The 24,069-nt window shown below is 49.0% G+C and overlaps 1 protein-coding gene across 2 annotated transcripts in view; it reads left to right on the plus strand.

Annotated features, from left to right (window-relative positions):
• The window catches only part of rab3gap2 (RAB3 GTPase activating protein subunit 2 (non-catalytic)), a 20,937-nt gene extending 52 nt beyond the window's left edge, over nucleotides 1–20,885 (plus strand). The window contains exons 1-35 of one of the 2 annotated variants that reach the window (XM_060051977.1): nucleotides 1–360; nucleotides 1,350–1,441; nucleotides 1,891–2,008; nucleotides 2,479–2,560; nucleotides 2,867–2,914; nucleotides 3,157–3,232; nucleotides 3,403–3,504; nucleotides 4,159–4,258; nucleotides 5,317–5,415; nucleotides 5,869–6,017; nucleotides 6,283–6,362; nucleotides 6,861–6,950; nucleotides 7,196–7,335; nucleotides 7,563–7,758; nucleotides 8,531–8,674; nucleotides 9,054–9,136; nucleotides 9,230–9,294; nucleotides 9,502–9,592; nucleotides 11,982–12,103; nucleotides 12,385–12,598; nucleotides 13,260–13,357; nucleotides 13,616–13,724; nucleotides 14,013–14,173; nucleotides 14,358–14,532; nucleotides 14,872–15,069; nucleotides 15,432–15,538; nucleotides 15,947–16,013; nucleotides 16,160–16,230; nucleotides 16,316–16,351; nucleotides 16,667–16,795; nucleotides 17,561–17,776; nucleotides 18,209–18,298; nucleotides 18,638–18,874; nucleotides 19,054–19,218; nucleotides 19,752–20,885. The exon at nucleotides 1–360 is cut by the window's left edge and continues 52 nt beyond it. In XM_060051977.1, coding sequence (XP_059907960.1) covers nucleotides 252–360; nucleotides 1,350–1,441; nucleotides 1,891–2,008; nucleotides 2,479–2,560; nucleotides 2,867–2,914; nucleotides 3,157–3,232; nucleotides 3,403–3,504; nucleotides 4,159–4,258; nucleotides 5,317–5,415; nucleotides 5,869–6,017; nucleotides 6,283–6,362; nucleotides 6,861–6,950; nucleotides 7,196–7,335; nucleotides 7,563–7,758; nucleotides 8,531–8,674; nucleotides 9,054–9,136; nucleotides 9,230–9,294; nucleotides 9,502–9,592; nucleotides 11,982–12,103; nucleotides 12,385–12,598; nucleotides 13,260–13,357; nucleotides 13,616–13,724; nucleotides 14,013–14,173; nucleotides 14,358–14,532; nucleotides 14,872–15,069; nucleotides 15,432–15,538; nucleotides 15,947–16,013; nucleotides 16,160–16,230; nucleotides 16,316–16,351; nucleotides 16,667–16,795; nucleotides 17,561–17,776; nucleotides 18,209–18,298; nucleotides 18,638–18,874; nucleotides 19,054–19,218; nucleotides 19,752–19,904 — 4,212 coding nt within the window. In that variant the 5' untranslated portion in view covers nucleotides 1–251 and the 3' untranslated portion in view covers nucleotides 19,905–20,885. The remainder of the gene's footprint in view (nucleotides 361–1,349; nucleotides 1,442–1,890; nucleotides 2,009–2,478; nucleotides 2,561–2,866; nucleotides 2,915–3,156; nucleotides 3,233–3,402; nucleotides 3,505–4,158; nucleotides 4,259–5,316; nucleotides 5,416–5,868; nucleotides 6,018–6,282; nucleotides 6,363–6,860; nucleotides 6,951–7,195; nucleotides 7,336–7,562; nucleotides 7,759–8,530; nucleotides 8,675–9,053; nucleotides 9,137–9,229; nucleotides 9,295–9,501; nucleotides 9,593–11,981; nucleotides 12,104–12,384; nucleotides 12,599–13,259; nucleotides 13,358–13,615; nucleotides 13,725–14,012; nucleotides 14,174–14,357; nucleotides 14,533–14,871; nucleotides 15,070–15,431; nucleotides 15,539–15,946; nucleotides 16,014–16,159; nucleotides 16,231–16,315; nucleotides 16,352–16,666; nucleotides 16,796–17,560; nucleotides 17,777–18,208; nucleotides 18,299–18,637; nucleotides 18,875–19,053; nucleotides 19,219–19,751) is intronic. The other variant, XM_060051978.1, reaches the window with a different exon arrangement.
• The last annotated feature ends 3,184 nt before the right edge of the window (nucleotides 20,886–24,069 follow it).

A 24,069-nucleotide genomic window follows, 5' to 3' on the forward strand; every position in this document is an offset into this window, starting at 1 on the left:
AAAACAAGGGTGGGATTTATATTATTGAGAAATCTAGGCACAAATCCAACGTACCCATACATTTATAAGCTTTCCATAGATTAAAGTCAGAGCTAAAGACTCGATGAAGGAGCTGTCATAGAGAAGCTGGGTGTCTGGACCTGCAGAGATACTCCTCCTACAGTGGACTGCTGCTGTTGTTAGCACACAGGCTAACTGTGAGCTGTGTTTATAAACCCTGTCCATCGGGGTCAGGACGGGACGGGACGGAGATGTCCTGCTGCTTGTTGGAGTTCTGTCGTGTCCAGGATCTCAAAACTGTCAGAGAGTTTTTATTCCAAAACCAGAAACCTGAACCGCCGGAGGATAACACTCAAACTGGTAAAGTGCTTTATGGTCATCTTGCTACAAGTGAATAGTTGGAAAAGTTGTCTTTATTTACAAGAAACGTGTACGTATGGACTTAATACCATCAATGCCATCGCTATATTTTGAGCATACTAACACTTACAAGAAACAATGTAAACAATGTTTGGCATTGCATTTCTGTACCAGCCTTCCTGACAGCGAGATGTCAGAAGGTTAGAGGATTCGGAGACATGTCATATTGATGGACATCCTTGTATTGAATATCTCGAGTGCAAGAGCCTGCAGATGCATGCATGCATGCACATCCTATTAGTGAATCAGTGAAGGACATGTGGTGCAAAGGGTATTTCTATGGACGTGCATCAGTTGATGTCTGGGTGATCCTCTCAAAACTGAGTGAGGGAAGAGAGCCACAACAGAAGCCATCGCTCCGCCCTGCAGTACCAGCAGGGAATAAGGAGGAGGAGAGGGGTGTCGGGGTGTGTGTGTGTGTGTGTGTGTGTGTGTGTGTGTGTGTGTGTGTGTGTGTGTGTGTGTGTGTGTGTGTGTGTGTGCGCGAGTGTGTATACGCGGGAGGGTTGAGGGGAGGGGGAGAATGCTCTGCCCTTTATAGAATGAGTCATCCCACATCAGGCACCTGAACAGACCACACCACGCCTCAGTACATCTGAATGTGTTCATACATTGTAACAGAAATACCAAAATACACTTGGGCATGACACCCGAAGCGACAGGAATAGATACCTCAAGGCTACCTTTTTATCTTTAATTCACCTTACTCCCACCCACACACCCACGCACCCCAACCAGTAAAAAAAGAGACCCTAGCAGCAAGATCTCTGCCACTCTGCTGGTCAAATGCGCAGCTAGTTTTGTCAAATCGTCCTTCCTCCTTTGCCCACCTTAACAACATCTTCTATATTATTTTCCTTAGTCACCACCACCACCACCACTATCAGCCACCTAATGTGTTGTGTGTTTTTTTTTTTTCCATTCCACAGCAGAGAATGAGCTTTCGTGGGACACTTCAGACTGGGAGTCGGCCTGGGATCACCCGGAGGAGCCAAAGGGAGATGGCAATACCGTCTCCACGGTGTGTGCTGATACACGACAGGCGTCCCCTCATTTTTTCCCCTTCTCTGTTAATGCTGCTATGTCTTTCCGGCTCGGCCTCGTTGAGACCACTGGTATGCATGCATCGCCATCTGAGTCGGAGTCCAGACGGTTGCCATACCGACCATTCGGTCAGGCTCTTTACCAGTGTATTGTGTATCTACTGAATGTGTCCTCACTGGCCTGTTAGAGACTCTGACTTGAGTAGGTCAATCAGCCGCATTCATCATCCTCTCAGGGACAATCGAATTAACCAAACAATTACTCGTTGGTTAACTTGTGTTCTGACTCTGCGCCTCTGACAGTATGTCCTGATTGTCTCAGCCAGCCTTCCTGCAGAAGTGGCTTTGGATTCAAGCCTCCGCAGATGTTCCACACATAATAATCAGTGGTTCCCTGCATGGTGTGGGCCTGCTCTCGTGTGTGCAGGTGGAGGAGGAGAGTGTGGCGCAGACGGCTCCCTGGATGCAGGACTGCGTCGTGGCGCTGTCGCCCTGCTCGGACCTGCTCGTGGTGGCCCGCGACCACAGGGCCGTCTTCCTCACGGGTCAGGAGAGGAAGACACGCACGCACGCACGCACGCACGCACACACGCACAAATACGATTAACCTACGCTCACAAATTAGTTCAAACCTTCACACTCCACATGCAAATCACATTTATCACATATGTTCGCACAAGCGAACATATGCAAATTATGGCCAACACCCAGACCATCCAGTAAGAGCCTATGACATGCAAATTATTCGCACCACCTATGTACAGCCATTCTCTCTCTCTCTCTCTCTTGTCTCTCTGTCTTTGTCTCTCTTTATGTCCCTCCGTCTGTGTCTGTGCCTCTCACTCTGTGTCTCTCACTCTCTGTGTGTCTCTCACTCTCTGTGTGTCTCTCAATCTCTGTGTATATCTCCCTCTGTGTGTGTCTCTCTCTCTCTCTCTGTCTCTGTCTCTCTCTGTCTCTGTGTCTCCCCTCTGTGTCTGTTTCTCATTGAGCGGTTTGTTTCCTGTTCCTCTAGCTAAGTGGCGTTCAGGAGACAGTGGCCGGGAGGAGATGACACTGGCAGTCTCCTGGAGTGGAACCCTCAGCGCTGAGGACGGGTCAGAAAAGAGACATTCTTATTATTTTCTTTCTTTTTCAATTCATTAAGCATCACTTGTGTATTTGATTTTTAAAAACCAATGCAAATACAATTATGATCATGAATCCCAAATTAAAACGGAAGATGGAAGATATGTGTTTAATTGTAGTGTATTGACATTGAACCTGAAATTGTGTTTTACAATTTTCAACCACTAATAGGTAGTACCATTACTGACTGTTAACATGTGGGTGGCACCCAAGCTTCCTGTGGTTGTGGTCACCCTAAACTCTCCCCCCACTTTCTGGGTCTGTTGTATTTATAGGGAGTGTGTCAGCAGTGTCATCTGCATACCTTTGGCCAGCCAGAAGAGGTAAGGGGCGTGTGTGTGTTTGTGTCTACGTGCGAGTTCATAATATCATGTGTCACAAAAGCGTGATAAATACACCTGCGTATTACATTGAGATTTCGGTACTTGTTGTGTCCCCCTGTAATATTTTTGTTTTTGTGTGTGTGTGTGTGTGTGTGTGTGTGTGTGTGTGTGTGTGTGTGTGTGTGTGTGTGTGTGTGTGTGTGTGTGTGTGTGTGTGTGTGTGTGTGTGTGTGTGTGTGTAGAAGCTCAACAGGGCGGCCTGATTGGACCTGCGTAGTCGTGGGATTCTCCTCAGGCTATGTTCGCTTCTACACAGAGGTAAACTATTCATGGAGTCCTGTGTTGTATATTGGGAACATAATACATCAATGATTTTGTGTATGCACCAACCCGACATAGGTTGTATACGGACAGTATTGGCACTCTTTACATAGACGGTGAGTTGTTGTGCGGTTGTCTAATAACACTGTGTGCTGGCGTGTGGTCAGTACGGGGTCCTGCTCCTCTCCCAGCTGCTGAACGAAGACCCCGTGCTGAGACTCAAGTGTCGCACGTACGAGATCCCCCGCCACCCCGGCGTCACGGAGCAGGTGGGACAACTCACTCACTCACTCACTCACTCACTCACTCACTCACTCACTCACTCACTCACTCACTCACTCACTCACTCACTCACTCACTCACTCACTCAGTCACTCTCTCACTCACTCTCTCACACTCAGTCACTCTCTCTCTCACACTCAGTCACTCTCTCACTCACTCTCTCACACTCAGTCACTCATTCACGCACTGTGTGAACAGAGTGTGTTCAAACATCTGCCTACTTCCATGGCTGCAAATGGTCACATGCCCACACACATGTAAACACACAGAGATAGAAGTGTGTCTTCCTTGGGTTATCTTGGTTTCTTCATTGTTTGGTCAGCTTCTTCGCTGGCTTCTGATACGGGGTGAATAGCATAGTATTTCACAGTTTTTCAGTATTTGTCACTGTTTGTTTATGGGCTGCTCATAAGTGTAAGCAGGGCTTAAACATGCATACATGCATTGCAAAGCATAAAAAATGCACACACACACACACACACACACACACACACACACACACACAGAGACACGCACGCAATGCATACACACACACTCACACGCACGGTTGTGAATGGAATTAGATTATTGAGCTACAAATCCCACGTGGCCCCTGCTGGCCTGGAGGCTAACTCTCCACGTCTGCCGTGTTTCCTCCACAGCACGAAGAGCTCAGCATCCTGTACCCCGCCGCCCTGGTCACCATCGACGGCTTCAGCCTCTACCAGTCCCTACGCGCCTGCAGGAACCAGGTGGCCAGAGGTAGTGTTGCGACGGCTGCATTGGCGATGAAAGGCATCGCATAGGTCTACAGTGAGGGTTGTGAGAGTATTGGGATTTTAAATGTGTTTGAACACAAAGTGTTTATGGAATGGAGCCTTCTTCACTCGCTGGCTGGGTGGACAGTGGTCGCCCTAAGCAACACAGACACTCAGAAATAAGTGATTCTACACCCGACGACCACGTATGTGTGACACATTTAAGACGATGCCAAATCCACAGGTTTCAAACTGCATTTTCCGTGTTGCATAAGGAAATGCATATGCAATAGGTATGTAGACAAGCAGCAATGAGATTAGATTGGTTCGCTCCGAGCCCTAGACCAAGGATGGACCTAGAGGTGAAGCTTGAGCTATGTTAGTGACTTATAGCAATTGATAGGACTGTTATTCATCCCTTCTCTCTGTCTCTCCTTCTCTCCTTCTCTGTCTCTCTGTCTCTCTGTCTCTCCTTCTCTCCTTCTGTCTCCCTGTCTCCCTGTCTCTCTGTCTCTCTGTCTCTCCTTCTCTCCTTCTGTCTCTCTGTCTCCCTGTCTCTCTGTCTCTCTGTCTCTCCTTCTTTGTCTCTCCTTCTCTGTCTCTCTGTCTCTCCTTCTCTCTGTCTCTCCTTCTCTCTGTCTCTCCTTCTCCTTCTCTCTCTCTCTCTCTCTCTCTCTCTCTCTCTCTCTCCCTCTCTGTCTCTCTCCCCTCCCATCACACCCTCTCCTTCTCTCTGTCTCCCCCCATCACCCCCCTCTCTCTCTCTCCCCATCACACCCTCTCCTTCTCTCTCTCTCCCCCCCATAACACCCTCTCCTTCTCTCTCTCTCTCCCCCATCACACCCCCTCCTTCTCTCTCTCTCTCTCTCTCTCCCCATCACACCCTCTCCTTCTCTCTCTCTCTCTCTCTCTCTCTCTCCCCATCACACCCTCTCCTTCGCTCTCTCTCTCTCTCTCCCCATCACACCCTCTCCTTCTCTCTCTCTCTCTCTCCCCCCATCACACCCTCTCCTTCTCTCTCTCTCTCTCTCCCCATCACACCCTCTCCTTCTCCACCCCCAGCGGCGGCAGCAGGCAGTGACTCCATCCAGCCCCCTCCCCTGGCCTACAAGAAGTGGGGTCTGCAGGACATGGACACCATCGTGGACCACAGCAGCGTGGGTGAGTAGCGGAGGTGCAAAGCACACTCAATTTAAAACGGCTGTGGGGGGACCATGGATAACGTGATAGGAAGCGCATGCAAGCCATCACGGAAGAATGTGCGCTTGAGGTGGTTGTGTCTCATTTATTTTTAGGTTTGATTCCCGAAAAGGTTGTTGGTTGCGTATTAGTCATGTCCAAAGTGGACAGTCTCGTCAAAGGGATATCTGTTCAGGCTGTGCCTGTGGGAAACTTGGCTCTTCCAAGCAGGGAGGAAGGAAGAGAGGACAGATGCCCAATTTGGATGAGCGGGGAAGAGGCACGTCAGCAACACAGTCATAGCTAAAAGGATATGATGGAGACAAACAGGGGAACGTCAACACGTACAAATGGATGGACCTGTCGCCAATAGTGTTACAAAAAGGGAAAAGGAAATGAGATAGGCCTCTCTCTTCATCTCTCCACCCCCCTCAGGCATCATGACCCTGTGTGTGTTCGACCAGATGAAGAACGCCTCCACCCTGGGGGGCTTCCACGCCACAGTGAAGGGCAGCCCCCCCGCCATGAGTCAGTACATCACAGTAGGGGGAGGGCCCTACACGGGCTTCTACTATGCCATCGAGGTAGGACTCACTGGACGACACTCACTCACTCACTCACTCACTCACTCACTCACTCACTCACTCACTCACTCACTCACTCACTCACTCACTCACTCACTCATTGTGGGATAATCATGCTCAGTCAAATGAATAGAGAGGTGTATCTTGTATATAATATTCATCATCTTGTGATCGTATCTGCGTAGTGATGTGTGGAGCTGAGTGTGCTGCTGACCAGTGTGTGTTTGTGTGTGTGTGTGTTTGTCCCTGTTGTCTCTCTGTACAGGGGAGCTCCCAGCCTCTGCTGTCCCACGTGGCTCTGGCCGTGGCCAGCAAGCTCACCTCCGCTCTCTTCAGCGCTGCCAGGTGTGTGTGTGTGTGTGTGTGTGTGTGTGTGTGTGTGTGTGTGTGTGTGTGTGTGTGTGTGTGTGTGTGTGTGTGTGTGTGTGTGTGTGTGTGTGTGTGTGTGTGTGTGTGTGTGTGTGTGTGGAGATACTCGTGGGTCATTGTGAGCTGCCGTCTTCTTATCGCGCTAGCACTGCCAGATCTTCAGACAAACCCGAGGCAATTCGATCAATACCTGCTACCGATCCATAGCTCTTGAGTAATAGCCTCCCCCCTGCAGCCGTTCCAACATCAGTCGACCTCTTTATTCATCTGTCCTTTTTTTTAATGGATTTAGTTATAGCTGCTCTCTCTGCCGTTGACAGTACGACAATTATCTCTCGCTCTCTTTTCCTCTCGCTGTCTTAATCCAGTCTCAATTTCAATGCTTTTTTTCAATGCTTTATTGGCAATAACAGTTGACCAATCGTACTCTTAGTGTTACCATAGCCAGCTCTCTCTCTCTCCCTTGTCTCTCAGTGGGTGGTTAGGATGGAAGAACAAGAGCGAGGAGGAGCCAGCCCAGAAGCAGAAGCCCAAGGTGGAACCGGCCACACCCATGGCTGTCAGGTGACCTCTCTAAACCAATCAATCTGCCCAACAACGCTTACCGACCCGTAACTCCTGCCCTCACATCCCCAGACAGACACCATCGGAACAAGAGTTTCCGATGAACGGCGTTGGATAGATAGATAGATAGATGGATATTGACTAGATATTTGCAGATTTTAACTAATCGCACCATAAATATTCATTCAACATTTTGTTGACTAGTCAAACAAACCCAAACCTGGATTGGCGCGTGTCTGTTTCAGGTTCGGTCTCCCGGACTCCCGGCGCCATGGCGAGTCCATCTGCCTGTCGCCGTGCAACACGCTGGCCGGCGTGACGGACGACTTCGGGCGCGTCACGCTGCTGGACGTGGCCCGCGGCATAGCCATCCGCATGTGGAAGGGTGAGGAGGAGGAGGAGGAGGAGGAGGAGGAGGAGGAAGGGAAGGGAGGGGTGGAAGGGAGGGACACACAGGGAAGGAAACACGCTTTCTGTGTCCATGGTTACAGCGCAAACAAACGGCAGGCCTCCCAGTGATTGACACATTTCCCCCAGAGCAGTTCATTCAGTAACCGGCGGCGATGACGTGGTTGTTCATCGAGCGTTTCCTGCACGGTGATTGTTTCCCAGGTTACCGGGACGCCCAACTGGGCTGGGTGCAGGTCTCGGAGGGGCGGGGCGACAGGGAGTCGTCCCCCTCGGCGCCCCTCCCCCGGCGCCACGCCCAGTTCCTGGTCATCTACGCGCCGCGCAGGGGCATCCTGGAGGTGTGGGGCACGCAGCAAGGGCCCCGCGTGGGCGCCTTCACCGTGGGCAAGCACTGCAGGTGCACACGCACGCACGCACACGCACGCACGCACGCACGCACACACACTGGCAAGACACACACACACACTGGACACATGTTTAGAAATGATGCGCGGGTTGGGGTCGGTTAGGCTGTTAGCTTAATTTGACTTCGCTGGGGGCACTCGTGTTAATTTGAAATGCATAGGCTACCCGTCTTACAGAAACTCTGAACCTCTTGAGTTATTTTGTGGAATGAATCGTTCGTTAATGTGGATTTTTTTTGTGGGTGAACAGCGAGCACAAGAGTGCTCGCTGTTAACGTGCGCTTGTTGCGCCCATCTGTTGACATTTCCGAATGCCTTTCAGTTGTTTAATAAAGGTGTGCTTTCAAAGACACAAACGTAAACGTGTCAATAGTATGAGAAAAAAATAGACTTAACCTGTGTCGGGCTCGGGTCGGGCTCGGTCACTTCTCTGTCGGACGCGGGCCGGGCTCGGACACAAAAATGTAGCCCGTTCCGCGCTCTAATACACACAGGCTAGAGACACACACAAACACACCTAGGTCATACACACACACACATATAGGCTAGACATAATGAGCTAAAATACTAACACACACTGAGACAGTGCATGCGTGTGCATTTATTTGTGTACTCTGTTCACATCTGTATCCGTGTGCATTTTTGTGTACAGGTTTATATGTGTACTCGGTTCACATGTGCATCCATGTGTGTGTTTGTGTTTCTCTGTGTGTTGGCCTGTGTTTGACTATGCTGTGTGCGCTCCCTGACTCCGTGCCCCTGCAGGCTGCTCTACGCTGGCTACCGTCTGATGGGGGTGAACAGCGTGACCAGCCAGGGCTGGCAGCTCCACACCCAGCAGGTGTGTCTGCTGGACCCGACCAGCGGAGCCCTGAGGACCATCACCGTGCCCTTCCACCTGGCCCTCAGGTCAGCGCGCAGACACACACACACACACACGCATGCAAGCACACACACACGCAAGCACACACACACGCCCTTCAACCCGGCCCTCAGGTCAGCACACAGAAACACAGAAACACACGCCATTTTGTTCCTTACCTTATGGTGATGCCTATACTACTAAAAACTATACAAATGATCTTTGGTGCCATAAATGCGCTTGCACACGATCTTACATGCACACCTGTTTCTCCCTCTGCGTCAACACTACTGCTACCTCACCATCATCAGTTTTGATCTGCTCCCGGTTTGGATAATATTTGAATGCCTTGCCCTGCTGCCGAGTGAGTTTCCCTCACGGCACTGCAGAGTTGAACTGACCTGAACTGCGATCCCCCCTTTACAGTGACAAGAAGAGTGAGCGGGCCAAAGACATGCACCTCCTCAAGAGGTTGACCACCATACTCCGGAGCCGAGAGGTGGAGCCAGGTACAACGGCCCGACCGCCGCCGCTTTACCTCCTTCATCATGTTAAACGATGAGGTTTTGTTTACCTGCCCTGTGCATGTCGACCCCTATCAGATATCCTGGAGAGCGAGGCCAAGAGTGTGCTGCTGGATATTAAACACCCGGCCATTAAGAAGCAGGTGTTGACTCACTCACACTCTCACACTCACTCATTAACACTCTCACTCACACTCTCTCGTTCTCTCTCTCTCTCTCTCTCTCAAACACACACACTGCCTTGCGTATAACCTAATCATTTGGTCTTCTTAACCAATCAAATTCTATGATACTGTAAATGGGGAGTGGTTAAAAAAAATCAATGACTTCCCTTGCCTTCCTGTACACAGGCGCTGGAGTCACTGCTGGCCAATAAGAAGGCTCCGGTCTCGTGTCTGACTGGTGTCACTCGAGCCTTGCACGACAGTCTCAGGGAGCAAGGTAAAATCTGGTGGCGTACCTCGGCAGCTTTCGAAGGTGTCGATCACCTTTGCATCTCTTAAGCTGCCCTTTCAGACAAGAGAAAAGTCTTATTCCGTGAATAGCCCTTTTATTGTGATGAAGGCAAGGTGTTATGACACCAGAGCCATCTGATTTGTATCCCTCTTATTCTTTGGTAGCCCTTCCCTATCTTTGCCCCCCCCCCTGAGGGTCTCATGACCCTGTACACGAACACAAGTGTCACCGTCTCCCACAGTGGGTTTTCCGATGCACCTTTTCCCCCGGCGGGCACGCTTCAGACCCAGCCCGCCCCAGCCCAGTAGTCGGGGTGCGGTATAGCCAGTTCAGTTACGGCTCGCGTTTCCTCCGCCGACCGTTCCCTGATGGTAGGACGGGGTTCAAGCCCATAGAGTCTAGACGGATTATGACATATCGGGCCCCTGGGCACGTGGACTCCGCAGGCCCCCCCCCCCCCCCCCCCTTCCAACATAAACACACGCACCCAGAATACACACACACTTATTGGCGATAATAAGTCATTGGCCTATACCTGCAACTCAGCAGGATTTGTAGCACAGGAAAGGCAACCTCACAATAATTATTACAAATAAATGCATCTTTATTTAACCAAAACAGGATAAAAAAAATACATAATCGATGCAATTTCTGGCGATTTGAACGAATTTCGAATGCACCGCTTTCAACCACAAATAAAAATGACTTAAAGCAACTCAATACGAACAGTTCCTTACATTAATTGACAGTAATGCATTTCACCTATGAAATGCATTTTTTCCGGGCTCTGTTCCGTGCAAAATCCTCCACGATGTCATCAAACTCCAGTGCGTTGGTAAGGTCGCTCTCAATGAGAGAAAGTGCCTTGAGGCGTTTTTGTGACATTTTCGTCCTCAGTTCATTTTTTATCCTGGACAGAAGAGAGAATGACCGCTCCCCTTCGCAATTACTGACGGGCAGAGTCAGAAAAAGCCGTAGCGCTACATACACATTTGGAAACATAGATTGCAGTCCACAATCGAGTATAATTCGTAGCAGTCCTTTTGGGGTTGCATCATCTCCAGGCTTGTTAAATGATCTGAACTGAATAATTCATTGCTTCAACGCTCCACTTAGAGTTCGCCGTTGCTCCATGTTTAAATGACAGTGACTTGTTCGTGAATGGTCTCAAATTCACAAACTGAAATAGTTCCCCCTAGTGATATTTTTATTAATTTATTTACTCAGTAGTAATAGGCCTACTATTGCTGTTTTCGCTTGAATTTTTGTATTTCTCTACTGATTGCTTCGACAATGCAACATTAAAAGTTACTAACGCTGGGGCCCTGGGCCCCACTGTTAGTAACTTGTGGGGCCCTGGACCCCACTGTTAGTAACTTGTGGGGCCCTGGGCCCCACTGTTAGTAACTTGTGGGACCCTGGACCCCACTGTTAGTAACTTGTGGGGCCCTGGACCCCACTGTTAGTAACTTGTGGGGCGGCTCAGGGGGGCCCCTGGGCATGTGCCCGGTGTGCCCGTGCAGTAATCCACCCATGTTCAAGCCGTATGGCGATAGCCGCGGCAGCTACGTAAACTCATAGCAGCCCGACACAGTGTAGCCTGCCAGTAAATCCAAGGAAAAAGAAAAGAAAAGCGGAAGAAAGCGCACAACGAACAAAGAGCAACAATGTAGGACGTCCAAGAAGGACGGCAAACTTTTGCGCAACATTTTCTTCAATTAACGAAGCTTTCGTCGTTAAGAAGTACCTTGCATGTAATGTGTTTCTTTGTTATTATCTCCCTGGAGCACGGAAGTGCGATTCTGCCGACCGATCAACGGACGCCGTGTGTAGATCGAACTTGCCATTGACACCCATTCGGGCGTCTCAGTACCCAAACGGAGGAGTACTCCTCCGGAAACGCGACCCGTGCCGCACCTTTGCAGACTGAACCGAACCGAACCACACCCTCCGGTGGAAATGCACCACTATACTCTCTTATTAAATTTCGGCATTGTAATTCGATCCTACTTCAAAGGGTAGACTTGTTTACCTTCAAATAAATCAGCCTGCAAATAACTCTGGGCACTTGAGGCTAGGCAAGGCCTGTGAAGTGGCGCCCTGGAATGGCTTCTCCTCAGTAGAACGTGTTGTGGGGAAGTGTGAACGTCAGTCAAATATATTAACCCCATTGGCTCTGCTGTATGTAGCCTTTGAATGCGGAAGGCGTTGGGTACTTCCTGTTGATCTCTCAAAGGTTGTGTTTGTGTGTGTGTTTGTCCCTGTGTGTGTGTGTGTGTGTGTGGGCTTTGGTCCCTGTGTGTTTACCTGTCCCTGTGTGTGTGTGTATGTGTGTGTGTGTGTGTGTGTGTGTGTTTGTGTGTGTGTTTCGTAGACCCGGAGGTGGTGGATGAGGCTCTGCTCCAGCTCTGCTCCTCTCAGCTCAAGCTGCTGACGCTCTACACAGACCTCCAGCAGCTGCACTCCGCTGAGGACACACAGCCAGGCCCCGCAGACGTGAGCACACACACAAACACTCACTCACACACTCGCTCGCTCGCTCGCTCACTCTTACACGCCCACTCGCTCACTCTCACTCACTCACTCAATCACTCACTTACTCACTCAATCACTCACTCACTCTCACACACGCACACGTGTGTGAGAGTTGGGTTTTCTCTTATCCAAAGCATTTGCATTTTCATTCCGGCCCTCGCTGAAATTGTAAGCTCTCACTCACTCACTCACAATCCCACCCACCCAGTCACCCACCCAGTCTCTCCCCCCCCCCCCCCCAGTCTGACTCTGCGGTGGGCGTGGAGGAGGAGCTGTCCCGTGTGGACGGCGCCCTGCGGCGCTACGCCCAGCTGGCCTCGCGGCCCGGCGTGTCCTTTGCCCAGGACTCCCCGGACGCCCCGCTGCCCGCGCGCACCTTCCTGTCCCAGCTGGAGGGCGGCGAGGGCGGGGAGGTGGTGGTGGTCCGCAACGGGGACGAGGCGTGGAACCGGCTAGGTGACACACACACACACACACACACACACACACACACACACACACACACACACACACACACACACACACACACACACACACACACACACACACACAGTCATGACAAGCACCATTCAAAAATGGTTTCATTAAAGTTCCCTTCAATGCTAGAGTAGGCTATTTAATAATAATAATAATACATTTAATTTAGAAAAGGCGCCTTTTCCCCCGGCAGGAGTATGTTTGATTTTCCAAGTATCGGGTTGATTTAATCCCAGCTCTCACTTCAGGTCTCCCTCCAAAGCAACTCCCCCAAAACACTAGACTAGCTTGCTTTAGCAACACGTTTTTACGGCCATTAGGTGCAACGCATCAGGAGAAATCAAGTCATTGTGTTTTCTAGAATTGGGTCCACAAGAAATTGGTATGGGCCATTGAACCATTTTGTCTATTCCCTATGATCGATTGTATCTACGTTCTATGAAGGTGTTATAAATAAATGTCATCACGATTGCCATAGCAACTCAACTCCCACTGTCCTGCAGCTGACTTGTTGATATCCGATGGCCATCAAAGGTCACCAGTGCAATATGCAAGAGACTCAACTGTGTGTGTGTGTGTGTGTGTGTGTGTGTGTGTGTGTGTGTGTGTGTGTGTGTGTGCGTGTGTGGTCTCCTCGCAGGGAGCTTCCTGTTCTGGGGCTGTCTGACTGGACAGAGCCCCATCCACCGGGTGTGCAACAAGCTGGAGCTGGCTGGCATCAGTCCACAGCAGCTCCTGGTGAGTGGGGGGGCTCTGTGACCTCTGGGGGGCCGGGGGGGGAACTCTTCAGGGCCAGTGGATAGGACTGGCTGGGACGGGTTGTTCAGTAGAGTTTGCCTATACTGACAGACTGTCTTCCCGAAAATGCTGACTCCACCCACAATAGTACGCCGGTTGATTTTGATGGCGTGGGTTATTTTAGCCTTTTTGGTTTCTTGCGATTCTTTAAATGACTATGGATCTCTTCTCTCTCTCGCTCTCTCTCTCTCTCTCCAGTCCCTGCTGCTCAGTGTGTGGCTGCACAGGGAGAAGGAGGTGATCACCAAGCCAGAGGACATCGTTAGGAACTTCCACACGCTACTCATCGCCCTGAGCAACATGAAAGGTGGGGCCGTGTGCGTGTGTGTGTGTGTGTGTGTGTCCGTGAGTGTGTGTGTTTGTGTATGTGGGTGTGTGTGCGCGTGTGTGTGTGTGTGCGCCAGTCTCTGCCGTTGGGGAGTTGTGTGTGTCCCAGCAGTATTAATTTCTGCACACATTTCACTAATTTGACTCATTTTACTTAATACTAAGGGTTAAATTTTTTTACTCAAATCAATATAATAAACTTGCAAAGATGTCTCTGTGATGCACAGCCAGATTCTATACCATCTATCCCTATTGCCGGTCCCCCCAGGAGCGGTGGAGGAGTCCTGGGACTCCCAGTCTGTCTCCCCCTGGTGGCAGCAGGTGCGCAGTGCGTGCGTCCAGTCCCACAGCGCTGGTGCCGCCCTGCTGGCCGCGCTGGTGGCCCACCGCGCCGCCAAGGCCAGCATCACCCGCCTGTCGGACAGCAAGGTACACACACACGCACACGCACACGCACACACACACACACACACGCACGCACGCATTATAGCACACACACAGACACATTATAGCTCTGAATCATATTTTATGCGTGATCCAGTTCAGCACGAGCGCAGCTGTCTTATGTCCCTGACTGTGTGTGTGTGTGTGTGTGTGTGTGTGTGTATGTCAGATCCAGGCAGACTGGGAGGCGGTGTCCCTGGAGCTGGAGCAGTGGGCGGTGTGTGTGCGGCAGCTCGAAGACGTGCTGGCCCTTCAGACGCTGCTGTGGCTGCCGTCCCCCCTGGGCCCAGCAGGGGGAGCTCCGGCGCAGTGCTGCGCCAAGAGCCTGCATGAGGGGGGAAGAGGTGCCGAGCCTGTCTGTCGCCCGCTCACACACACTCACTCTCTTCCTCAGGATTTTATTTCATTTATTTATTTAAAGGACATGCACATTAATCAACATTTCTGTAAATGTGCCCGTGTGAGACAGCAGGCAAATCTTCCACTGTAATTAAATGAGGATCACATGTATGGATGTGCTTGTATGCATGTATGCACTCACAGACATTAGATCTGCATGCGTATGTATGTATGTATGTATGTATGTAAGTATGTAAGTATTCAATTGACTAGAATCCCATCCTATCAACTGTTAATTCCACACATTGTCCTTGAGGACCATTGTTCTCCCTCCCGCCCTGCAGGGGGCGTAGCGGACAGCGTGGCCAAGTGGGTGTTCAGGCAGAACCTGGCGCCCGAGAGGCTGAAGGAGATCCTCCTCCTGCACAAGAGGGGGAGCAGGGAGGAGACGGAGGAACAGCAGGAGCACAGAAGAGGAGGGCAAACGAAAGAGAAGGAGGAGGAGGAGAAGGATGGCCCGGAGGACTTGGACAGGACAGCAGGTGATAGTTTCCCGGCTGACAGACGGACACAGACAGACATTGAGACGTACATTGGGTCGGACAGACTGACGTGCATGCAGTGGGTCAGACAGATTGACGCACATACAGTGGGTCTGACAGACTGAAGTTCTTTATTGTAATCATATTATGCAAAGTAGTTAAGCTCCGTTATAGTTATCCCAATATCCGGTACTATTATGTTTTGATACTTTGTGATATCACAAAGTTTGCTACAATGGGATGCACGCTTAATCGGGCAAACAGATCGAAGCTCGATATGAGATGAACGCAAATTGACCGTTTATTTCTTTGAGGTAAAGCTCCTGTGGTCAAATGAACTTGTAGTGGCGGGTCCCTTTCAGAGCTGCTGGTGGCAGTCAGTCAGCGCTTCCCAGACTCCCTCTCCCCTGACCTGCTGCTGGCCCATTGCTGCTGGGAGTACGTGGTGCAGTGGAACAAAGACCCGGAGGTACACACTCACTGCCCCTCTCTCTCTCTCTCTCTCTCTCTCACTCACTCACTCACTCACTCACTCACTCACTCACTCACTCACTCACTCACTCACTCACTCACTCACTCACTCACTCACTCACTCACTCACTCACTCACTCACTCACTCACTCACTCACTCACTCACTCACACACTCACACACACACACACACACACACACACACACACACACACACACACACACACACACACACACACACACACACACACACACACACACACACACACACACACTATGCCTATCGTTTATAAACGTATGGATCCATAAATGACTCTATAAATCATAATTTATGGAAATAATGATATAAAATGCCCTGGCCTACGGCCCTGATGTCTCAGTGCCGTATCTTCTCCCCCTTCCCCCAGGAGGGGCTCTACCTCTACTGGGCCGTGGAGCATCTCAAGCTGGTGTCCAGCCCCCACATCCAGCTGGGTGGGTAGCAGGGCTTAAGGCCTGTCGTCGGCTGTGTTCTCGCACCAATGCGCTCTGTCCATTACCGAGCGACCGCAAAACACTCTGGCGTTGAGTCGGTGCGCGGAGTGATGAGACCCCGGGTCGTTTCCTCTCCTCTCTCGCAGGGATCTCCTCCATGATGTGGAGCACGTTCATGGTCAAGCGCTTCTCCGCCGCCGCCTACCTCATGGAGAAGGTGTGTGGACGTCGTGGTCTATGAAGCATGTTTCATGTATCATGTATCGTTAAAGCAACGTAAACAATCGTATGTGTATTCACAGGTTGGGAAGGCCCCAAAAGACCGCTTATGCCGACGGGTGAGTGTGTCGCTCCAATTCAAATTCTCTCAAAAGAATAATTGACAAAGACTGTCCACTGTGATGCGTTTTCTTTTTAATGTGTGGCACAGAGTATAGACATTCACCCGGAGTAAAGACATTCACCCTTCTTACATCTGTGTCCTTTTGTTTGTTGGAGTCTGTGGGCATTTACGTTTGTGTGTGTGTGTGTGTGTGTGTGTGTGTGTGTGTGTGTGTGTGTGTGTGTGTGTGTGTGTGTGTGTGTGTGTGTGTGTGTGTGTGTGTGTGTGTGTGTGTGTGTGTGTGTGTGTGTGTGTGTGTGTTCACACCCAGGACGTGGGTATGAACGACAGAGCCGTGACCACCTTCATGGGCTCCAGCGTCCAGCTGCTGCAGATCCTCATAGAGGTGACTGGACTGTTGGCTCACAGCCAGAACCCTTTTTCTTTCTTATGCGACGACGTAAGTGGGAACGGAGACGCACGCATGCGCAAAAAAAGGAGGTGCATGGATTTGGACGCGATGGTCCAATGCCTCGAAGCGACCGTGGCACAGACGCATGTACTTTTACCTCTAGGGTATTGAGCAGACGCTATTATCGACAGGGACTTGCAACCCATTCATGCACACATTCACCCACCCACGCCGGACTCAACCGTGCAGAGTGGACAGCCAGCTCGTCAGGAGCGGGTGAGGGTGAGGTGCCTTGCTCAGCGACGCCTCGACTCTCAGCCAGGTCGACCCCCCCGCTACCTCCTGAGCTGAGCCGCGTGTACGGTACCGAGTGTCTTCCCCCAGGTCTCGCTTTGATTGGCGCTGGGTTGGTTTTTGAACCACTTCTGGCATTTGCACAGTGTAGCGTTCCTCCACTGAACCCTGCTTTGGGGAACAGCTCTGTTGAAACCCCCGGCATGTAACCGACCTCGGACACGGGGTCCAGATTGGGGGCAGGATTTAAACACCTCCTGATTTCAACCACAGCAGCTGAAGCAGTACGAAGGGCTGATGAAACCAATGCTCATGGTTCCTTCAGCGAGCTTTCTTCCGATAACACCAGAGCATGCACGTTTGTTTCCACGGTTTCCGCACGACGGATTGGAATGGCTCACCTCTCAACATTCAATCTTTTGTTTGGTTTATGTTGTCATCACCGGAGTACATTTCCCACCGTCCTTCGCCCCCTTCGCCGAGCTAACCGCTCCCCCTCCCCGTGGTTCTCCTCCCCAGGCGGACTCTGCGGTGGAGGAGGTGGCCCCCCCGGAGCTGTGCGTGGAGGAGGTGTGGTGTGGGGCCCAGGGCCCGGCCTCCATCGCCGAGCTGGCCCTGGAGCAGCGCGGGGTCCACTTCCCCCTGGTGCAGCACCACTACCTGCTGGCCGCGCTGCTGCACGCCGCCATGGCCTTCGGCCTGCGGGTCAAACCCCTCAGCCTGTTTGACAGCAAGGTGAGCCTCTCGGCATACTCACTGGACCCCCGGAGTCACAGCGGGAAAACACTCGACCGCGTGCTTTTCTGAGTCAGCCCTCGATTCGATTTGTCCGAGTTAGCGCTAGAACAAGTTAGCCAAAATCAATGGAAGCAGTTGAGACAGGTGAGCTCCCCCGGTAAAGGTCAGGGGAAATCCACCTTCCAAGCTTCTTTATAGATATTTTTGTCGACAGTGAATATAAAACCAATTCAATTTTTGTAGTTTTTTTTTTTTTTTTTTACAATGAACACAAACTATGCTACCGTGCAAACCGTGACATCACACAATGACATGTTGCAATAAAAAAATATGATCACACTGCCAATCCAGCTCTCAAACCATCACCATGTTTGTTAAGTTTTCCTAGAAGAGGTGTGAGAGTTTAAACGTGTTTCCATTTCCCTACAGGGCAAGAACGCCTTCTTCAGAGAGCTGACGTCCATCCAGCTGATGCCCAGCGGGGACATGGACCCCGGGCTGGTGTCCCTACGCCAGGAGGTGAGGTGCAGCGTGGCGGAGGGGGTCACCCCAGTGTCTGCAGCCTCCTCTGGGGGCAGGCCCCCTTGAGCAAGGCACCGAACCCACCTGCTCTTGAATGACCTGTATCTGAATTCACTGCAAGATAAAAGAGTCCGCTAAACAACGTCAATGTTAAATATGGAGAGCATTGAGGCAATGATCCAAGGGCTATTGAACACATTCATCCACTAACGCACGTCAGTCGATCAGAGTATTTGAATTGTCCCAAATATCTGCTTGGGTCATGCCTTTCTTCAAAAACCCTTTCACCACCTTGGGATCCATTAAAAACGACCACCCCTGTCCCCTGCCTTCCAGTACCTGCTGCGCGTGCTCACGGCCTGGGTGCAGGCCGCAGACGAGCCCCCGGCCCCCGGCTCGGCCCCCTCGGGCCCCGGCGGGCCGCCCCCTCTCCCGGGGGGCGGGCCGAGGGCCGACTGGTGGCCGTCGCTGTGCCTGGAGCTGGGCGTCCTGCTGCAGGTCAACCCCGACGTCCTCCGCCGACACCTGGTCTGTGAGCTCTACAACCAGGGCCTGGACCCCCGGGCTGAGGAGGTGAGGGGTCGGGACTGGACCGCCGTAGTCTTGAACATTCAGAACCTTTTAACGCAGTCGTTCAAAAGAGGGAACATTGTTCATCAATGCACGGTCCACAATAGACAGCGCTCCGCCAGATTGAGCTCACTGACGCCGGCGGTCTGCTTGACCTTTGACCTTTGACCCGGCCCCCCCAGGTGATGCTGGAGGTGGAGGACAAGGACGTGCTGGGCTCCCAGCTGCTGGTGCTGACGGGCCAGCGCCTCAGCTACTGCCTGCTGCACAGCCAGAGCCAGACCAGGGGCGCCATGGAGCTGCTGGCCCGCCTGCCCCCCACCCTCTGCACCTGGCTCAAGGCCATGGTGAGGCCCCTGTGAAGGGGGGCCCCCGGGGGCCCTTCTGCTCACAGACGGAGTTCATGATAGTTGAAAGGGCCCCTATCATAGATAGTGTGTGATTATTCACTGGAAGTCGAAATCTGCCTTTAGTGACTTCACAAGTTGGCGTGTCCACCTAGATGTATGGTGCATAGATAAGCAACATTTGCAATAATAACTTCATGGGCTTCTTTCTAAAGATAAAGGTTTGGCATATGCTCTGCGACCCATTCTGATTCAACGTAGTGATTGGGACCTTGTAGAATGAGATATATTTCCATTAATTGCCATAATGGCCGATTCTCAAGTAATATACACATTCAACCTCCCATCATACAAATATAATGAATGACGTGGAAGTGATGATTATTACCCTCCAGATTTGTGTTGCAATGAAACTAAATAACTTGGTTATTACGTGTGCTTGTGTGTGTGTGTGTGTGTGTGTGTGTGTGTGTGTGTGTGTGTGTGTGTGTGTGTGTGTGTGTCCGTCCGTCCGTCCGTCCGTCCGCCTCCAGGACCCCAGTGAGCTCCGCTGTCCCATGGTGCCCCTGGGCCAGAGCCGACGCTTGGTGAGCCGCCTGATTGAGATCCTGCCTGAGAACCACGCCCAGTACAGCCTGGCCCTGCACCTGCTGGAGGCCGTGGAGGCCCTCACCACCGAGGCCTGAGCCCTCCTGGCCCCTAGAGGGAGACGGAGAGACACACACGTGCACGTGGGGGGGGGGGGGGGGGGGGGGGGGTTGGGTGAGAGGAGATGAATGCAATGAAAAGGATCACAAGAGGTGAGGCTGGAGGAGAGTGAAGGCGTGTATATAAAGGGGTTGGGTGTTCATTAAAGAGCTATATAGACACTATGTACAGCCATACAGTATATTACCCCTCCTCCTCCTACACCTATCTTTGTTGTAGCTTCATCCCACTGGTTCAAATGACGGGTATTGTGTTGGTGAGGTTCTGACGGAGAGTACACCTGTAGTTTGTTGCATCAGACACTGCATTTCAAGGGCTTTTCAAGAGCCCGTCGTCCCAGTTATTTGTTCCATGTCTCTCAGTTTTACTTGTCTCTCGCTTTCAAACGTTGATGTTTGATTTAGCTCATGACAAGCATGCTTCTTCTTCACAGTGGATTATAACAGAAGCATTAACATCATTGTAAATAAAATGGTAAGCAGCACCCTTCATAAAAAAATCAAAAGGATTGGTTTTAAATGGGTTTTACTCCCATATGTCATTGTAATTTTTTTGGATGAAATATGTAACATATCTATATGGAGAGGAAAAGAGACTTGAAGATTTATGGTTTCTTGTTGACCCGGCTACCATGGAGAATGGACATCGCTTGTTCTTTAATAGTAGTGTCCTTGTAATTCTACTCTCATTCACGGAGTTGATTGCGTTCCTTTCGCTAATGGCTTTTAAGTATTACACCGTTCAGCGACCTTATCCTCTTCACGTGCCATAATAGTCCCTTCTCCAGCGTTTATTCACTCGTAGCAACCTTCGAGGGTAACGGCGTGCATTCGAGAGGAATGAAGCCGATCGTTAGTTAATTTTTTTTGTATTTATAGCCACAGATGGTATGGTATGCCTGCCCCCCCCTTCGCGAAGGCTGCAGAATAAAAAAAGGTTTGATGCTTCTCACCAACTAATAGTGGTCCTGTATTTATTTGTTCATGTTGTGCGTTCCTCTACCACAGTTAAGGGGTAACACTTGTTTTTTATTGGTCGTCATGAAAAAAACAAAAGGGGTAAGACTGTCGTTTTAATCAAATGAAACATGGGGTGACACTGTCGTTTTAATCAGATTAAAGATAAGGGGTAACACTGGTTTTTTATCGGACGTCATGAAAAAAACATAAGGGGTAACACTGTCGATATTTATCAATTAAAACATAGGGGGTAACACTGTCGTTTTTATCAAATGAAACATGAGGGGTGACACTCTAATTTTTCTTTGGTCGTCATGAAAAAAACCACAGGGGGTAACACTGTCGTTTTAATCAAATGAAACATGGGGTGATACTGTCGTTTTAATCAGATTAAAGATAAGGGGTAACACTGTGGTTTTTTATCGGCCGTCATGAAAAAAACATAAGGGGTAACACTGTCGATATTTATCAATTAAAACATAGGGGGTAACACTGTCGTTTTTATCAAATGAAACATGAGGGGTGACACTCTAATTTTTCTTTGGTCGTCATGAAAAAAACCACAGGGGGTAACACTGTCGTTTTAATCAAATGAAACATGGGGTGATACTGTCGTTTTAATCAGATTAAAGATAAGGGGTAACACTGTGGTTTTTTATCGGCCGTCATGAAAAAAACATAAGGGGTAACACTGTCGATATTTATCAATTAAAACATAGGGGGTAACACTGTCGTTTTTATCAAATGAAACATGAGGGGTGACACTCTAATTTTTCTTTGGTCATGAAAAAAACCACAAGGGGTTACACTGTCGTTTTTTATTGGTCGTCATGAAAAAAAACAACGGGTTGTTTTTTATTGGTCGTCATGAAAAAAAACATAAGGGGTAACACTGTTGTTTTTTATTGTAATGCTATCATGTCTATTGCATATTGTCATATATAACCGCATGCATATTTACATTACAAATCTCAGTGGGAAGTGGAGAGAGCTGTGAGCTAACCCCCTGGAGACCGGGGTTCAAGTCCGGTTGATGTCATCTGTTGGAAGACTCATATCTCTATTTCATGCGAATTATAAAGTCAAGTATAACCTTTGTGATGATATTATTCGGTGTCTTGATGGTGCATTGTTAAGTTTGGAGGTTAACACTCTAAACAGCTCATGTTCGGATCCCTGCAATATCGTCGACAGGGGTGCCACTGTCGTAATTTATTGGTCAACATGGAAAAAACATGAGGGGTAACTGTCGTTTTTTATCGGTCGTCATGAAATAAATATATTGTCGATATTTATCAAATAAAACATAAGGGGTGAAACTTGTTTTTCTTTGGTCGTCATGAAAAAAACCACAAGGGGTAACATTGTTGTTTTTTATGGGTCGTCATGAAAAAAAACATAAGGGGTAACACTGTTGTTTTTTATTGGTCGTCATGAAAAAAAACATAGGGGGTAACACTGTTGTTTTTCTTTGGTCGTCATGAAAAAAACCACAAGGGGTAGCACTGTTGTTTTTTATTGGTCATCATGAAAAAAAACATAAGGGGTAACACTGTTGTTTTTTATTGGTCTTCATGAAAAAAAACATAGGGGGTAACACTGTTGTTTTTCTTTGGTCGTCATGAAAAAAAACACAAGGGGTAACACTGTCGTTTTTCTTTGGTCGTCATGAAAAAAAACATAAGGGGTAACACTGTCGTTTTTTATTGGTCGTCATGAAAAAAAACATAACGGGTTGTTTTTTATTGGTCGTCATGAAAAAAAACATAAGGGGTAACACTGTTGTTTTTTATTGTAATGCTATCATGTCTATTGCATATTGTCATATATAACCGCAGACATATTTAAATTACAAATCTCAGTGGGAAGTGGAGAGAGCTGTGAGCTAACCCCCTGGAGACCGGGGTTCAAGTCCGGTTGATGTTATCTGTTGGAAGACTCATGTCTCTATTTCATGCGAATTATAAAGTCAAGTATAACCTTTGTGATGATATTATTCGGTGTCTTGATGGTGCATTGTTAAGTTTGGAGGTTAACACTCTAAACAGCTCATGTTCGGATCCCTGCAAAATCGTCGACAGGGGTGCCACTGTCGTAATTTATTGGTCAACATGGAAAAAACATGAGGGGTAACTGTCGTTTTTTATCGGCCGTCATGAAATAAATATATTGTCGATATTTATCAAATAAAACATAAGGGGTGAAACTTGTTTTTCTTTGGTCGTCATGAAAAAAACCACAAGGGGTAACACTGTTGTTTTTTATGGGTCGTCATGAAAAAAAACATAAGGGGTAACACTGTCGTTTTTTATTGGTCGTCATGAAAAAAAACATAAGGGGTAACACTGTCGTTTTTTATCAGTCGTCATGAAAAAAAACATAAGGGGTAACACTGTTGTTTTTTATTGGTCTTCATAAAAAAAACATAAGGGGTAACACTGTTGTTTTTTATTGGTCATCATGAAAAAAAACATAAGGGGTAACACTGTTGTTTTTTATTGGTCGTCATGAAAAAAAACATAGGGGGTAACACTGTTGTTTTTCTTTGGTCGTCATGAAAAAAAACATAAGGGGTAACACTGTCGTTTTTTATTGGTCGTCATGAAAAAAAACATAAGGGGTAACACTGTTGTTTTTTATTGGTCTTCATGAAAAAAACATAAGGGGCAACACTGTTGTTTTTTATTGGTCTTCATGAAAAAAAACATATGGGGTAACACTGTTGTTTTTTAATGGTCGTCATGAAAAAAAACATAAGGGGTAACACCGTTGTTTTTTATTGGTCTTCATGAAAAAAAACATAAGGGGTAACACTGTTGTTTTTTATTGGTCGTCATGAAAAAAAACATAAGGGGTAACACTGTTGTTTTTTATTGGTCCTCATGAAAAACAACATAAAGGCTAACACTGCTGTCTTTGTCAAATAAAATATAAGGGGTAACACTGTCGTTTTTTATTGGTCGTCATGAAAAATAACATAAGGGGTAACACTGTTGTTTTTTATTGGTCGTCATGAAAAAAAACATAAGGGGTAACACTGTTGTTTTTTATTGGTCGTCATGAAAAAAAACATAGGGGGTAACACTGTTGTTTTTCTTTGGTCGTCATGAAAAAAACCACAAGGGGTAACACTGTCGTTTTTTATTGGTCGTCATGAAAAAAAACATAACGGGTTGTTTTTTAT

Source organism: Gadus macrocephalus, chromosome 5 (assembly GCF_031168955.1).
Source record: "Gadus macrocephalus chromosome 5, ASM3116895v1".
NCBI classification, from domain to species: domain Eukaryota; kingdom Metazoa; phylum Chordata; class Actinopteri; order Gadiformes; family Gadidae; genus Gadus; species Gadus macrocephalus.